General features: G+C 40.7%; 1 protein-coding gene and 1 pseudogene across 1 annotated transcript; both read right to left on the reverse strand.

The window, feature by feature from the left end:
* Positions 1-245: 245 nt before the first annotated feature.
* Positions 246-14,076, reverse strand: LOC108175258 (nudix hydrolase 10-like). The gene is made up of 9 exons (XM_070819180.1): positions 14,022-14,076; positions 3,946-4,020; positions 2,825-2,890; positions 2,078-2,215; positions 1,658-1,735; positions 1,511-1,561; positions 1,372-1,416; positions 674-775; positions 246-535 (listed from the first exon to the last, which is right to left on the reverse strand). Exons 2-9 carry the CDS (start codon positions 4,009-4,011, stop codon positions 329-331), a joined length of 753 nt encoding a protein of 250 aa, XP_070675281.1. The 5' UTR covers positions 4,012-4,020; positions 14,022-14,076; the 3' UTR covers positions 246-328.
* On the reverse strand, positions 13,119-16,751 carry LOC139194738 (uncharacterized; annotated as a pseudogene).
* Between the last annotated feature and the right edge of the window lie 1,173 nt (positions 16,752-17,924).

Consider the following 17,924-nt stretch of genomic DNA (forward strand, 5'->3'; position numbering starts at 1 on the left):
AAAGTTTCTAGACACGTACAGAGGAGGATCCCAACACCGTAAGTAAACCATGTTAACTTGTGTTATACATCATTATCTGTCTTCACTCTTCATTTGGTCTCCTGAATTGGATTGAATGTATCAATTCCTATTCCACTTTCACTTTGAATATAGTTATCTATTCCCATCAAATCCTAGCGACCAAGCGAGTTCTATGAGTGCTGTGTCTAGAAACGTGACAAACATAAAACAAAAATAGAGCAACGTACACAGAGAGATTATAAATTATCAAAAATTATTGAAGCATCTATGACTGATCAGAGGTTACAGAAAATTATCAAAGCATCTATCACTGATCAGAAGAACATAGGCACTGCTTATCCTGCCTATTTACATACAAATAACTCAACTTATGGTCAAAAACTGATGTTATAGGCAGTGGAGAAAATCCAGCATATTCTCTGTCTAACTTTGCCGAGCAAAGTTCACGAATGTACTTGAAGAGCTCATGTTTCTGGGCGACTGGTTGAGCTGCAAACTCCTCAAGTGGAATCCACTGCATGAAATAAAAAAACGTCACAGATTTGTAGCAAATGCATATGAATTTCGGTATGTTTAACAAAAACATTATTAATCTACCCAAATTAGATTGAGCGGTATTCAAAGTTCAAACACATCATCGTCGAAAAGTTACCTTGGCCGCCTTGATCTCCAGTTCTTGCTTTTGGATGTCAAAGGTTAGAGGACGCAGCATGCACAAGAAGATTAGATCCGACTTCTCAAGGGGTCTTGTGTGCTTGCCTAAAGGTAGCAGAACGAAGAATGTGTCACAACATTTGAAGTTCAACAAATTTGGTATTTGTTAAAAGAAAAGCCTCCGATGAAGCCAAATAACTGTATAGAAAACATTATGCTACAAGTACGTGATCGGTTCCAGAGTTTCGAGAAAGGTACTCATAGGATTTATGTTCACCAGAAGCATGGCTTGAGTTATGTAACCAAAGTAGCAGAGTCACAGCCATTGGAGCCGGACCAGATTAGCGAGATAATCACTTGCTTAATAGGAATATTATCCCCAACCCATTTACTAAACATAATTAAAAAAAAAGAAAGCAAATAGAATTACACAAATGTTGCAGATCACTGCAGGAGTGTGCTTTGAACCCGTTAATTACGTGACTGAGACTGTTAACGTCAATGTTCACGGTCAAGCCCCCTTTCAGTCACATCCTTGATAGCCAATGATATTGGTTCACAGGTAAGGTACAGGAGGATTTGGTTCCTTTATATTTCGCAGCTCTTTTATGAGATGTATGACTTAGTTTTTCTCTCTCCAGTCAAATTTGATATCTTACAAGATTTCAATTTAAAAGCACATGAATTCAGAGTAGCAAACTGGTACCTGAATGCTAAAATCTCCAGAAATTCTGCGTCGATCTGAAGAAGTTAAAACCAATGATCTTCATCACACCATAAATAGTGGTAACATAAACTACGAGGCATGCATGAATAATATAGATTAATAACTTACTCCTGTTTCTTCTTTAACTTCTCTTACGACAGCTACAAATATATTTTCACCCTGCAATTGAAGATCTAATTTGATGTCCAATACTCTAGAGCATTTAGTATTTAAATAACTAAAGTACTTCTTCGTTCAGGACGTTAGGGTACACACCTCGTCAACGACTCCAGTTGGGATTTTCCACACCCCCGCTCCTTGGAACCTGCCACTCTTTTCCTGGACTACAAGCATCTATGCAGAAGAAAACTAAGTTCAAAACCAGCAACAAATGACGACAAGGTTGTTATAGGGAAGACAAATGATAAGCCTACTAAATAATAAACAAAGAAGAACAAGGGCATCGAACAAGGTGGAAAAGTTTAATATACAGCAGTATGCACACTGACTGAATTAGAAAAACGAAATATTTGGTTAAACTATACCAAATTGGCAGTGAAATGATCTGAAAGCGCAAGGAAAGGTGAGAGCAAGTACCTCTTTTTGAACTGTCGCTCCAAATCAATCAGAGACCAACAGCTACTCAGCCTTTTACTTTATCCAAACAATTAACAAATAGTAGATGAGAGCAAGTACCTCTTTTTTATCATTCAAAACAATAGCACCAACACCTACTCGGTGTGATGCATTTGCAGGTAGAGTATCATTAATTTCAGGAATCCAATAAACAAGCATGAGGTAGTGCGGCTCAGCATGATGGTACCGAAAACCCTCCTGCGATCAACATAATAGATTGAAGCCAACTCAACAGATTTGTTCAGATTAATGGACAGAATATGACATAAAGCTCATCAAATCATATCTGTAGCGTACCTTAATCACTAGTTGTTACTGTTTTATTTTATTTTATTTTTTATAAATTGATTGTAATTAGTTTCTTCAAGCGAAAACCTATTGTGCCAGAACTATGCAGGGTATCAGCTTCATTCTTCCTTTTTTGTTGTATATAATATATACACATTCTGAGAGTTATGTATTGTGTAGATTATCAGTTTACCGACCAGGCTCTAAATAGGAGCATAGTTAAATTTATTTGTCTAGAATACACAAAAATCTTGTTTTTGTGATAAACAGTCGCAACACAGAAGATCCCACACCAATTACATGAAAACAAAACGATGAATTTATAAATCAAATCATATATGATCCGTGGTATATTGGACGCAGTGCAAGCAACATAATTATTATTGGCAAGAAGGTCTGCTAGTTCCTCAGATGGTCATGTCTCCTTTTATAGTGCAGCTCATAACTCACAACCAGCCTTTTGCATTGAAATTACATAAATTTGTACGGGGACATTTAGGCTGAATGGTGTGTAGTTACCTTAACTGCAGTTTCAACAAGATTTACGAGTTCAATGGTCAATTTTATCCAAACACCTTTCTTTCCCTGCGAAGTCAATATGAAAAGTTATTGCACAGAGGAAAGAAACGATCACAATATCCATCAAGAAAGAAACAAACGCTGTTCACAAGTTCATCAAACAGCTGGTATGCTGAAATATTTTATCAATACCATAGATTGCACTAAAATAAGGATTTTACCAACTACCAAGTACTCAACTTCCTATCTAAGTTATAGTAGAAAATATTGATCAATCCCAACAGATTTCTTGATCGATGAATTGGCTTCAAACCCAAAAGGATTTTTTTAAAAGCTGTTAGCAAACCAATGTCAAATTTTGAGAACGATCCAAATTGAAAGCCATTTTTAGACATTAACCATGAATACCATTTGGAATTCTCTTACACCAACGGCGACAAGAATAGAACTCAAATGCATTATATTCATGACGATTGGTTTATCAATTTATGCACAAACCATAATTGTTATCTCATTAAAATGGATCTATATTCTCTAACATATTGAATGGTACACAGAGAGAAAGAGAGAGATTGCAGCTACAACAGTGGGTCAAAGATTGGATTTTGAAGAGTTGGGAAGCATCTAAGACATTGCAACAGCAGCGGATCATACCAGTTGGACTCTGCTACCAAACTAATGCAGAGAACATAGAGAGTGTGTGCGTGAGAGCAAGAGACATACATCGAACATGAGGGAAAGGAAGAGATGGGGAGAAGAACATAAAGAAGGGGATAGTACTGATATTTCATAATTTAAGTCTGTCTTCAAAAGGAGCTTCATCCGAGAAAGCATATAGAAGCCAATCCAAAATCAAGTCAAATTAAAATACCTAAAATTACGAAACTCAGTCCAGTCCATAATGGCACGTATCACTTAGATGTATACTAGATTAAAAAGTGCCGAATCTGCATAAACCCTGAACTAAAGAGCAATAACCGCAATTATATTTACGCAAACAACGTTGGTATACCAAATTAGAAAGCATATCGTATAGGCAAATAGAATAGATCATCAAACTATTAAACCAAGATTGTCCAATGAACAAATTCATATCCAATGAAAAGCATAGATAGCAGCACCTCCTCCCTCCATTGCGAGATTGATGCCCTAAAGCAACGTAAGAAAGTCTCGAGGGTCCATAGCATCCTTCATGTCTACAATAACGTACATACACATAACGTATTTGTTCGTCGTAGGAATCTCCTGGCGGACGAGCACACAGCTCCCCTGGGAGAATGGCGTCGGTTGAGGGTATCTGTCGTACTTCTGCTTTCTTCTCGGGCTCGCTCGGGCAAGCCTTTGTCGGGCAGATCTTGGTCGGGCAAGACACACTTCGGGCAAGGCTCGTCGGGCAGTTCTGAAAGAGAAGGACAGAGTTAATTTGAAAGGGTGCCTTCGTGGGGCCTTAGATGTAGGCCTTAAGGCTCACAATCAAGATTAACTTTGTCGTGCTCAGGCGTGGCACTGCCATCTTCAGTATGGCAGATGTTGAATGGGTGTTAAGCTTTGATTGAATATGTATACGCCCGAGAAACCAAGTTAGATATAACAGGTGCCTTTGTGAGCCTTAGGTATAGGCCTTGAGGCTTCCTGTCAAACTAAACCAGCGCTTGGATGTATCATATTTGGTCTTTTATGGTTGCCAGAGTCTTATCACTATTATACTTTTGATTATCTGAATCCAAGAGGTAGGACGAACCCAAATGAGTGCCTTTGTAGGGCCTTAGGTATAGGCCTTGAGGCTTCCCATCAGAGTTAATCCTTCTACTCGGACCAACTAGACCACAACATGAAATGAAGCTAAATAGATGCCTTCGTGGGGCCTTAGGTGTAGGCCTTGAGGCTTTCTATCAGAATTCACTCCCTGCTTAAGCCTTTTCTATGAATCAAAATATAATAGCAACAAAACGGAGAAATAGATTGATTACTTGCGCCCCAAGTAACTTCGGACTTCTCGCTTATCAAGGATTGTCGTGGATGGGTTGAGTCCACATAGAGTTCTTTTTTATGCCTTGAGGCCAAGGACTTTTAAACTGATCTTTAAATTACATGCCCGCCGGGCTTAAGACTTAGATCTGATTTGAACTCTGACACGATTCAGATCGGATCCAAGTGCTGAAGACTCATTTTCATTATGACTTTGCTAGAAATAACTTGTATATAACTGGGAATATATAACATGTTATTGTGCTTTTTAAAAGAAAGAAAAGACAAAGACAGAGCAAAGATAGTCGGGTAAGTTTGAACCTTATCGGCCAAGGCTGAACTTCTTACAAAATCTATCTTTGTGGCTCTGTCAGAGGTCTGAAAGCTTTTAGAGGGGTTGACGGGGGAGAAGAGGATACAAAATGAATCGATACCACCATGAACAAGGTAGCAGAGCTATTACAGGGGTTTGGAAAGGTTTATCCCGAATGGGATGAAGGCTTGTGCTGACTACAGCTTCGTTGAAGGCAAATCTGGCTTGAGCAGAGTTTTGGCTTTTGTTTGTTTGTTTGAGTGTCCTTAATTCTGTCTTCTCTTCCTCCTTTTATAGACGACTTCAGCTTGGGTCCTGTAGCAATAGCGGTTGCCCGAATGCGGTTTGGTGATGACTCACTGGCTTTTTTACATGAATGCCACCAATAAAGTACTTTATTGGGCTGTGTAGTGACTGAATAACCTACCCCCTGTGGTCTTTGAGCAGGTAAGCAGGTGGCCTTTGTAACTTGTGCCCAGCCGAAAGCCTCTTTTCTGCCTCCTAAGTTTTCCTCTGGGCTTTGGGTTTGGGCCGACTCTCTCTCTGGCCCAAAGTTCAGATTTTATCCCAAACAGTGCCCCCTTCAATTGATGTTAAGGTTGGGATCCCAAGCGCCAACATTAATTGAATAACAGCATGCGTGCCCTTTGAGCTTCTTGCGACCTTTAAACTGCCTTCTGGTTCTCTATAAATTCTGGCTTTGGAAACCCTTTTTAAATCATCACCTCTTCTTCATTTTGGTCTTCACCCTTCATCCACCTTGAATCTTTCCGTCTCCTCACTGAGAAATGGGTTCCTCAGGTTTTGAGTGGAGTTTCCTGAAACTCCCCTTTCGTGAGAAAAAAGAAAGTTTTCACCTGATGATTGCTACCTCCAACACCTTTGGTCGATCACCCTTCTACCTCCAACACCCTTGGTCAGGAGGTCTCCTCTTGATGACTGATCTCCCCACAACTTGTGGTGATAAGTCGGGCTTCATCATCATACATGGTGAAGATCTTGTGGGAGGGTCCTCTACCAAGCTCATGTTGGCCGCACAACCCGATTACCTGATTGGGTTCAACCAAGAAGATAACGGGAAACCAGTTGAAGACACCAACACTTTCAGAGAGGATCAAATGTAATACATACGATTTAGTATCTTGTAATCTCATCAATTTGTCGACATGAAATAAATATTTTTATCTATTTCTGCATCTCTGCCTTCTTTAAATGTTTGGATGAACAAAATACCGTACGTGAATTTCTAAGGTCCGTCCCAATCTGCTCCCTCTTCGATATAACAATCCCTAACATCCCATAATGTAGGACAATATTTCTTCAAGAATTTTGCATTAATAGGGTGTTTCTGCTCATTGCCTTCGAGGTCTGCTAGATAATATCTTCCTTTGTTCAAAACCCGACTAATAATAAAAGGACCTTCCCATGTCGGGCTCCATTTCCCGAAGCCACGCAGCTGAGCGCCTAACGGGAGGACCGTTTTCCACGCTAAATCTCCTTCCTTGAAAGACTTTAACTTCACCCTTTTGTTATAAGCTCGGGCAACAGCAATCTTTCCTTCTTGAATCTGGTTCAAGGCTTCAATTCGGGCTGCATCCAGATCTTCAATACCTTGACACATGGCTTCGATATATTCTGCACTATGCAACCCAAATTGGTTTTGAATTCTTACGGAACTGACGTTGATTTCCATAGGAAGCACTGCATCTTGCCCGAAAGTCAAGGCATAAGGAGTCGTGCCTGTCCCCGCTCTTTTAGAAGTCCGGTATGCCCACAACGTGTTCCCTAGCATCTCATGCCACCTTTCTGGACTATCAATCACCATCCTTTTAATAATGTTGACCAAGATCTTGTTGCTAGCCTCTGCTTGCCCATTTGACTGAGGGTAGTATGGACTGGATTGGATCATCTTTATTTTGTACTTGCTTGCAAACTCTTCAACCTCCTTTGAAATAAAAGATGGCCCACGATCCGTTACTATAGTTTCAGGCACCCCATACCTATGCAGGATCTTGGTCTCAATAAAATTCTTGACCACGGCTGAAGTTATGGATTTTACTGCCGATGCTTCTACCCATTTAGTGAAGTAATCCGTTGCCACAATTATGAAAGTATGTCCCTTACTAGAGGCCGGATAAATCTGCCCGATGAAGTCCATTGCCCATCCTCGGAACGGCCAAGGCTTGACCACTGGATTGAGAGGTACTGATGGTACGTGCTGGAGAGGTCCATGTCTCTGACATTCTTCACATCCGCGGGCATATGACTTACAATCTTTTTCCATGTCGGGCCAGAAATAACCATACCTTCTGAGTAGCCATCTCATCTTTGTTCCCGCTTGATGTGCTCCACATATTCCCTCATGTACTTCGGCCATTACTCTCATGGATTCCTCTAGGCCTAAGCATTTTAATAGCAACCCATCTGGGGTCTTTCTCAACAGATTTTTTGTCCACAAGACATACTTGGTTGCTTGCTGCCTGTTCTTCTTACTTGTGGGTGAAGAATGATCTTTCAGATACTGAGTAATAGGTGTCCTCCAATCTTCCACCTCGGTCTCTAGAACCATTACATCCAGACTGAACCTCCGATCTAAGATAGAGGGAAGGTTTCTTGTTTGGATCTCAACATCAACACCATACCTCCTTTCTTGCATTGGCACTCCTGAAGCTAGTTGCGCCATTTCATTGGCTGCTAAGTTAGATCCCCTAGGAATGTGATTGACTGATATCTCAGACTCCCACAAACTTAGCAGTTGTGTTGCTGCCATATAGTACCCTGCCATAGTGATATGTCTGCATTTGAACTCGCCATTTAGTTGATTTATCACTAACTCTGAATCACCAAAGATCTCTACTTCAGTTGCCCCCAAGTCCATCAGGATTTCCAGGCCGATAATCAATGCCTCATACTCCGCCCGATTATTGGTATTTTCTTGATAATCAAGTAGGAAGGAATAGTAATGATAAACCCCTTGAGGGTTTATAATCACAATTCCAGCTCCTGCTGCCTTCTGAGTGTAGGATCCATCGAAATATAGCTTCCAAGGTGTAATCCAAAGACCTGCTACTCTCCTTATCTCTTGCTGGATCTAATCTTCTTTGCCCGAAACATCACTTCTTGGTGGGATCCATACATTAGCAACTTCTAAACTTCCCGGGATATTGATTTCCTCGCTTTGAGACTCCTGATGTTCGGTCAGGAAGTCAGCAATTGCCTGGCCTTTGACTGCCCTCTGGGGTATGTACTGAAAACTGAATTCTGATAATGCTAGAATCCACTTCCCAATCCTCCCTGCTAGCATAGGTCTTGACAACATATACTTTATCACATCTGTTTTGGCGATAATGTGCACATGACAAGGTAGCATGTAATGCCTTAGCTTGCTGGCAGTAAAATATAGAGCCAAACACAGTTTTTCCACCGGAGAATATCTTGTTTCTACCTCGGTCAGAATTCTGCTGAGGTAATACACAGCCTGCTCTTTTCCTCCTTCATTATTTTGAGCTAGTAGACTCCCAATTGATCTTTCCGATGCAGAAATATATAGTTTCAATGGCTTTCCCCTTTGAGGTGGCACCAGCACTGGTGGGGAAGTTAAGTAAGCCTTGATGCTATCAAATGCCTGCTGGTGGGTTGGCCCCCACTCAAAATTCTCCCTATCCTTCAATCTCAGTAGCGGAGTTAGTGGCTGGATTTTGCCCGCCAAATTGGCAATGAATCTCCTTAAGAAGTTGATTTTACCTAGCAATCTCTGAAGCTGTACTTTGTTGGTAGGTGGAAGTGACTCTAATATTGCCCGAGACTTATTTTTGTCCACCTCCACACCTCTCTGATGCACCAAGAATCCCAAAAAATTGCCCGCTCTTACTCCAAAAGCCCATTTCTTTGGATTCATCTTCAACTTGTGGATCCGCATCCTCATCAATGCTTGCTTGAGGTCCACGAGATGCTGCTCTTCTGTCTTAGATTTCACCACAATGTCATCGATATACACCTCCATGCTTTGGCCAATTAAATCATGAAAAATGGCATTCATTGCCCTTTGATACGTGGCGCCTGCATTTTTGAGCCCGAATGGCATAACCAGATATTCATATGCCCCCACATGACCAGGACATCTAAAAGCTGTCTTATGAATATCCTCTGGCGCCATCTTTATTTGATTGTAACCGACATTTCCATCCATAAACGATAAAACTTTATGCTTTGCTACAGCATCTATGGATAAGTCAGCCATGGGCATGGGATATTCATCCTTTGGTGTGGCGCTATTAATATTCCTATAATCAACACAACACCGTACTGCTTTTGTTATAGCTTTTAAAACGGGTACAATGTTGGCTAGCCACTCTACATATTTGGCTGGTCTAATAAAGCCAGCTTTCACCAGCCTTTCAATTTCTTCTTTGACTTTTTCTTCTATCTCCTTTGACATCCTTCGTGGTGCCTGCTTGACAGGTTTATATCCTTCCTTGATGGGCATTCTATGTTCCACCAAGGCTGGGTCTAATCCTGGCATCTCGGTGTAATGCCAAGCAAAACAATCTTTGAATTCTTGCAAAAGAGAGATAATCTTGGCCCGATCCTCAATCCTTAATAAACCGCTGATTTGAATTGGTCTCGGATCCTCTTCTGTGCCTAGATCAATAACTTCCAATGGATCCTGGACTTCTGGAGGTGGCTTATCAGGTTCTGCATACAAAAATTCAACTAACTCCGGGTTCTCGGGCAGACCGTCTGGCTCGTCTATATCGTAGACGCATTCGGCCATTTGAATGGCCTTATCTAACTCCTCTGTGCAAGATTCTTCCTCATTTTCCTGCTGGCTGGTAGAAACTTTCCCCTGCCACTCCTGCTCTTCTTTATCCAAGAGTTTTTCTTCCTGTCTTCTTCCCTTTCCATACACCAACAGTCTTTTAATCAGGGATCTGACTGCCATGACCTGATCTTTCTTCTTTTGTTCGATCATTGATGGTATAGAGAGTTTGGTATAAGACAGGGTCTCTCCCACTCCTCCTTGGTAAGGAGCATCCCTTGTTCTAGAAGCTTTCGGGCCGTCACCTTGGTAGGGCGGCCGTTCTCATCAGCTCCTAAACATTTCAAAATTCCCACGTTGGGATTGTAGAAATTTGCTTCTGCAACATTAGCTGAGGGGAGGAACGGCCGTGATTCGGCCTCTACCAACTCCCAAAAGCTTGATCCTTCAGTACTTGCCTCGTGGTATATAGCCACTTGTTGATGAAGATTAGAAGGTATGGCTAAACTTTGATGAATCCAATCTCTTCCAAGTAGGGCCCCGTAAGTGGAAGTGCAGTCTACTACAAAGAACGCCAACATTATTTTCTTGGACCCCAGATCTACCTCCAAAGGCAATATCCCATGAGTCCTGGTGATGGCACCTGAAAAGCTCGAGACTGTAAGGTTTGTGGGAATAAGATCGTCAGTGCTTCTCCCCATCCTCTTCATCTGCTTGGCTGGCAATATGTTAACAGCCGCTCCTCCATCAATCAAAATTCTTTTGAAAGGTACACCTTCCAGATGAGCTGAAACGTATATAGGCTTCAGGTGGTTGGCCAACGAAATACTTGGGCGGCTGAACACCATTTTATCTGTGTAAATCCGTAGGGGACCACCTTTAGGTACTTTTGAGGATTCAACCTTGCCTGAGTCTTCCTCTGTAACTACCTCCACATTGACGTGAGCCATCATCGGCACAGTTGTTAAATAATCACCTTCCATGGTAGCGGGCTGGTCAGGCCTGACGCCAAACATGGCGGATAATACATACGTCATGTTGATGTGGAAGTTGCTAGGTTCGAGCAAGTCCTCCTTCTTGCTCCCAATGTGATCCATGAACTCGTCTAACCAGGCCATTGCATCGGCTGGTAGTAAGGGCTCTGGTATCCCTTCCTGTTGTGGTTGATTCATGTCTCCGTACAACGCTTGCTTTGGAACTTCACCAAACGGATCCAAAGGCAGAAAGGTTGGTCTCCTCTCAGATGTAACAGTTTCCTCATGGGTGGGCCCTGGCCTCCAACCAGGTGTTGGCATCATAGTCAAATCTTCCTGAGCCCTTCTTAAGATCCTATACTTGCCAGGATGTTGGCTTTGTGGCACATGATTCCCCATACCTTCCGTCTTGCCGTTGGCCCTTTCTACTTCCTTCTTACTTCGCCAACGAAGCTGACTACTACTTCCAGATGTTGCCCTTTTTGGCTTTTGATTTTTTGAGGCTTCAGAGGTGATGGGGGTCATCAGGGAATTCATGTAGGCTTTGTGCTGCCTTTGAACCCTTCTGACCATGGATGCTCCCATTGGTCTGGTGGGCTGCCCATCTTTTCCAACTACATACCATTTCCGCCCACGATATGCAGGAGTTGCTTTCTTAACAGGATTAGCTATCCCATCAGTTCTTCTGACTTCCTTCCCCTTTTGGCCATTTTGAAGCTGCTCTGTACTTCGTTGGAGTTTGGCTTCCATGTCCTCTGCCTTGTCAGAAACTTCATAGTTTCGAAACTCGTCAGAAACTTCATAGTTTCGAAATACTTCTGACAACGCCTTGGGTTGGGAATCACCTCCTAAACGTTGAAAAACGCTTCGGGAAGTATTTTTTCTTGTTGCCTGCTTAAGCCTTTCGCGGGCTTCTCTTTTAATTAACTCGTGATCAATAAGGACTCCAGCTGGGGGAATCTCGAGTTCACATTCACACTGGCATTTACTGCACATAACCAGCCCTTTGATTATGGCAGCCTTTGGGTACTCGGATGGTTTGCCTATCCCTTCCGTAGGTCGTTTGGCTAGTTTCCCTTCTTCTTCTTCCCTTATAATTTTCCCTTTTCCTTTCTCTGCCCAGGTCATGTTGAGCATGTTTACCGGGGCTTCAGAAAAGGGCAACACAGGGTTGACTATGACTACCTCATCTGGTTGGGTAGTCCTGTGTCTTTTTCCTTTGGGAGGAGCCAAACCTGTCTCATTTCTAGAGCCTAGGGAGGCTTCATTCAGTCTCTGTAGCATTTGAAACAATGTATTCTGTAAATCTTCTGGCATGTTTATCTTTATCTTCAGATCAGAGAGTCCCACTGGGCGTGCCAAAACTATGTTCGTCGCAGGAATCTCCTGGCGGACGAGCACACAGCTCCCCTGGGAGAATGGCGTCGGTTGAGGGTATCTGTCGTACTTCTGCTTTCTTCTCGGGCTCGCTCGGGCAAGCCTTTGTCGGGCAGATCTTGGTCGGGCAAGACACACTTCGGGCAAGGCTCGTCGGGCAGTTCTGAAAGAGAAGGACAGAGTTAATTTGAAAGGGTGCCTTCGTGGGGCCTTAGATGTAGGCCTTAAGGCTCACAATCAAGATTAACTTTGTCGTGCTCAGGCGTGGCACTGCCATCTTCAGTATGGCAGATGTTGAATGGGTGTTAAGCTTTGATTGAATATGTATACGCCCGAGAAACCAAGTTAGATATAACAGGTGCCTTTGTGAGCCTTAGGTATAGGCCTTGAGGCTTCCTGTCAAACTAAACCAGCGCTTGGATGTATCATATTTGGTCTTTTATGGTTGCCAGAGTCTTATCACTATTATACTTTTGATTATCTGAATCCAAGAGGTAGGACGAACCCAAATGAGTGCCTTTGTAGGGCCTTAGGTATAGGCCTTGAGGCTTCCCATCAGAGTTAATCCTTCTACTCGGACCAACTAGACCACAACATGAAATGAAGCTAAATAGATGCCTTCGTGGGGCCTTAGGTGTAGGCCTTGAGGCTTTCTATCAGAATTCACTCCCTGCTTAAGCCTTTTCTATTAATCAAAATATAATAGCAACAAAACGGAGAAATAGATTGATTACTTGCGCCCCAAGTAACTTCGGACTTCTCGCTTATCAAGGATTGTCGTGGATGGGTTGAGTCCACATAGAGTTCTTTTTTATGCCTTGAGGCCAAGGACTTTTAAACTGATCTTTAAATTACATGCCCGCCGGGCTTAAGACTTAGATCTGATTTGAACTCTGACACGATTCAGATCGGATCCAAGTGCTGAAGACTCATTTTCATTATGACTTTGCTAGAAATAACTTGTATATAACTGGGAATATATAACATGTTATTGTGCTTTTTAAAAGAAAGAAAAGACAAAGACAGAGCAAAGATAGTCGGGTAAGTTTGAACCTTATCGGCCAAGGCTGAACTTCTTACAAAATCTATCTTTGTGGCTCTGTCAGAGGTCTGAAAGCTTTTAGAGGGGTTGACGGGGGAGAAGAGGATACAAAATGAATCGATACCACCATGAACAAGGTAGCAGAGCTATTACAGGGGTTTGGGAAGGTTTATCCCGAATGGGATGAAGGCTTGTGCTGACTACAGCTTCGTTGAAGGCAAATCTGGCTTGAGCAGAGTTTTGGCTTTTGTTTGTTTGTTTGAGTGTCCTTAATTCTGTCTTCTTTTCCTCCTTTTATAGACGACTTCAGCTTGGGTCCTGTAGCAATAGCGGTTGCCCGAATGCGGTTTGGTGATGACTCACTAGCTTTTTTACATGAATGCCACCAATAAAGTACTTTATTGGGCTGTGTAGTGACTGAATAACCTACCCCCTGTGGTCTTTGAGCAGGTAAGCAGGTGGCCTTTGTAACTTGTGCCCAGCCGAAAGCCTCTTTCCTGCCTCCTAAGTTTTCCTCTGGGCTTTGGGTTTGGGCCGACTCTCTCTCTGGCCCAAAGTTCAGATTTTATCCCAAACAGTATTTAAATTAAGGATGAAATGAGCACAAAAACAACGAAAAATCTACTATGTTCCGGAGTATTGAAAACTCCCAACTTTTTAACCATTTAGATCTTCTTCTTTTTTTTTCACCAAAGATTTAATTTTTAAAAAACTTGAAATATAAAATACTCCGAAGCACCATAAAACCTTAGAAGAAAACTTACTTGAGGAGCCTTCGATATTATTGTCACTCTGGTGTGTTGTGTATTTCAATTCCAAGTCTCTCTTTATCAGTTGTGGGCGTTTTGGGTATTTAAAGGGGTAAGGGTGCGGATGCGGGAAAACTGCTCAGCGGTGAAGTGGATGGTGACGTAGTTCAACTTGTTTCAAGGACCAATGGGATCTCTGCTCTGGGTCCCACTGTTGACATGTAGCCAGCATACGTGGAGGGAAGTTAGTGGGTAGGCGCCGAATTTGGATCTCATCCAATCTAAATTGTAAAGATTCTAGGAATTCTTACATCTTAATCATTCATCATGTATCGTGCGGTCAGAAATCATTTAATTTTTTTATTTAAAATTAAACACAAATAGTACTAGATGAAAACTGATCGCACGATACACGATGAACTACTAGGATGTGAGAATCTCTAAGGCCATCTCTAACCGAAGGGTCCAGAGGGCCAGATGGCCGAAAATAGCCCTAAAACCGTCTCCAACCGAGGGCTAGGCCAGAGGGCTCTGGAATCTGGGAGGGCCCCACGGGATCAGGGAGGGCTGGAGGGCTGGCTATTTTTTTTTTAATGTTTTCCTATTGTTGTCGGTTATAACCGACAGCATTAAAGAAGAATTTTTTAATACTGCCAGTTATAACCGACAATAATAGTTATTCAAAAGCAAAATTTTTAATTTTAATTACTATTAGTGTCAGTTATAACCGACACTAATAGTTTGAATTTTTTTGAATATAACGGCTAGTAGCCGTTGTATTAATTTTTTTTTTTTAAGAATTTAAACTTCTTTTTTTCCCTTTTTTTTTCCTTTTCATATGAACCAAATTTTGTTTCAATTCTATTTTACAAAATTTGTTTCATATTTTTTTTTAAATTCTATTTTTTTTCCTATAACTTCTATTTTACAAAATTTGTTTCATATTTTTTTTTAAATTCTATTTTTTTTCCTATAACTTCTATTTTACAAAATTTGTTTCATATTTTTTTTTAAATTCCATTTTTTTTCCTATAACTTTTATTTCACAAAATTTGTTTCAATTTTTTTTTAAATTCTATTTTTTTTCCTATAACTTCTATTTTACAAAATTTGATTCATATTTTTTTTCATATAACTTCTATTTTACAAAATTTGTTTCATATTTTTTTAAATTCCATTTTTTTTCCTATAACTTTTATTTCACAAAATTTGTTTCAATTTTTTTTTAAATTCTATTTTTTTCCTATAACTTCTATTTTACAAAATTTGATTCATATTTTTTTTCATATAACTTCTATTTTACAAAATTTGTTTCATATTTTTTTAAATTCCATTTTTTTTCCTATAACTTCTATTTCACAAAATTTGTTTCATATTTTTTTTCAATTCTATTTTTTTTCCTATAACTTCCTAGGCCATTTATACAACATTAAATTAAATTAAGTAACATGAAACAACATTAAACAATATGAAACAACATTAAATAACATTAACCAACATACAAATTATACAACATAAAAAAACATTTAACAACATGAAACCTAAACAACATTTTTAAAAACATTTAACAACATAAAACTTAAAAGCCTACTCCATGCTTCTTTTGCCCCAAAGATGTGCAACAAGATCCTGTTGTAGGTACTTATTTGTGGCACGAGAACGTATCATTCTATAGCGCCTCATATACTCATTTATAGAGATACTACCATTTCTTGGATTGAAAGGCAAATTAGGCCCATCATATATTTTTGCTAGAGCCCTTCTTGACCTATTTGGATCTTCTTGGTCATCATCGGACTCTCCATCAATATACCCATCTCGCTCATCCTCCACTATCATATTGTGTAATATGATGCAAGACATCATGATGGAGTTCAAATTTTCTCAACTCCACCCTCTTGCCGGTTCGCTAATAATCTTCCACCGTGCTTGTAGAATACCGAAAGCTCTCTCAACATCTTTCCGGTATGCCTCTTGGTGTAAGGTAAACAACTTTTCTGCATCATTCCTAGGTTTTGGAATTGCTTGGACAAGTGTCGCCCACTTTGGGTAGATGCCATCTGCCAAGTAATACCCCATATTGTATTCACGGCCGTTGATGTAGTAGTCAAGTTGAGGTGCTTTACCTTCCGTCAAGTTATTGAAGAGGGGTGAACGCCCAAGAACTGTAATGTCATTTTAGGATCAAGGGACTCCAAAGAAAGCATGCCAGATCCATGTGTCATATGAGGCAACTGCCTCTAACACAACAGTTGGCTTTCTCGACCTTCCGCTAAAGCCTCATTGCCATCCAGTGGGACAGTTCTTCCAATCCCAATGCATGCAGTCTAATGACCCTATCATGCCCGGAAACCCACGGTCTTCAGCTTTGTGAAGGAGCCGATTCAGATCTTCTTGATTTGGCTCTCGGAGGTACTAGTCTTTGTAAACCTGAACAATTGTGTTACAAAATTCTTCAAGAGTATTAAGGCATGTAGACTCAGACATACCATGGGTTTCATCCATCGAATCAGCTGAGGAGTCATATGCCATCATTCGGAGTGCAACAGTAACCTTCTGATGAGGTGAGAAACCAGGGCGGCCTGCTCTGTCCCGCTTCTGTCGAAAGTATGGATTGACCTGCTGGACATCACGAAGTAAACGTTCGAAGACATGACGCCTCATCCGAAAGCGATGTCTGAAATCCTCTTCTGTGTACACCGAGTTGGGGTTGAAGTAGTTGTTCATCAGATTGGCATGCGACATCGCTCTGTTTCGTGGTTTGTAAGAGCGACCAGCAACAGAGCCACCCCATTGAGGTTGTTCCTCAGTTGGCTGACACACCATGGCCGCAGCCATGGCTGCTGCCATGTTTTGTTTGTTGCGCCTTACTTGAACTTCTTCATCAGACTCCTCATCTTCTCGTCTCATTTGCGCCCATTTTGCTTCCAATTTGGAATTGGATGAGGACCCCCAATTGGAATTGGATGAAGATCCAAAGTTGGAATTCATTGCAAACTTGAATAGAAAGAGATTGAATTGCAAGAGATTGAATTGAAATAGATTGAATTGAAATAGATTGAATTTAAAGTTGTGTGAATTATAGCCCAATATCCACCCTATTTATAGCAAAAAAAAATTCAAATCCAACGGCTAGCTGACGTCAGCATGATGTTAGCTACCAACGGCTAGCTGACATCATGTTGACGTCACTTAGCCGTTAGATTTGAATTTAAATTGTAGTTTTTAAATAATAAATTATGTTTGGCCCTATGGCCCTTTGGCCCTCGGTTGGATACGGAGGCCAATATGGCCATGTACTGTTCATTAAAATATTAATATCTTGGGGAATCTTGGAGGGTCAGATGGCTAAAACGAGCCCTCTGGCCAGCCCTCGGTTAGAGATGGCCTAAGATCTTTACAAAGTGGATTCGGAGAAAATTCTCTTCCGTAGGCGCCAACCATTAATTGATGATGTGTTCATTTAGATTTAACATATTTACTGACGTGGATGCCAACTTTATGATACGCGGACAAACAACAAATAAAATAAAATTAATTATTTAAAAATGTCAAAATTCACAAATTTAATTAATAACATACAATTATCTAAAGAAATCATTTTCTCATGATTCAGATTCGAAGGATGATGAATAAGAAGAAAACTGAAGCAGCTCTCTTTGAAATATGGTACAGGAGATGATTATGTATTTCAACTGCTGAAACAATGGAGATGATTATGTATTTTAAAATATAAAGCATCGGTGGTGTGGTCGTAGGGTTTAGATTTAAATCTTATTTGGATTTTCTTTGTGAGTATTCTAAGGATCATCATATCTTATTTGTTAATTGTACATCGTGCGGTTAAAATATTTTTAAATTTTAATTTAAAATTAAATATAAATAATATCTAACGAAAGCTAGCCACACAATGTACGA

This window comes from Malus domestica, chromosome 03 (genome assembly GCF_042453785.1).
Source record: "Malus domestica chromosome 03, GDT2T_hap1".
Taxonomy (NCBI): domain Eukaryota; kingdom Viridiplantae; phylum Streptophyta; class Magnoliopsida; order Rosales; family Rosaceae; genus Malus; species Malus domestica.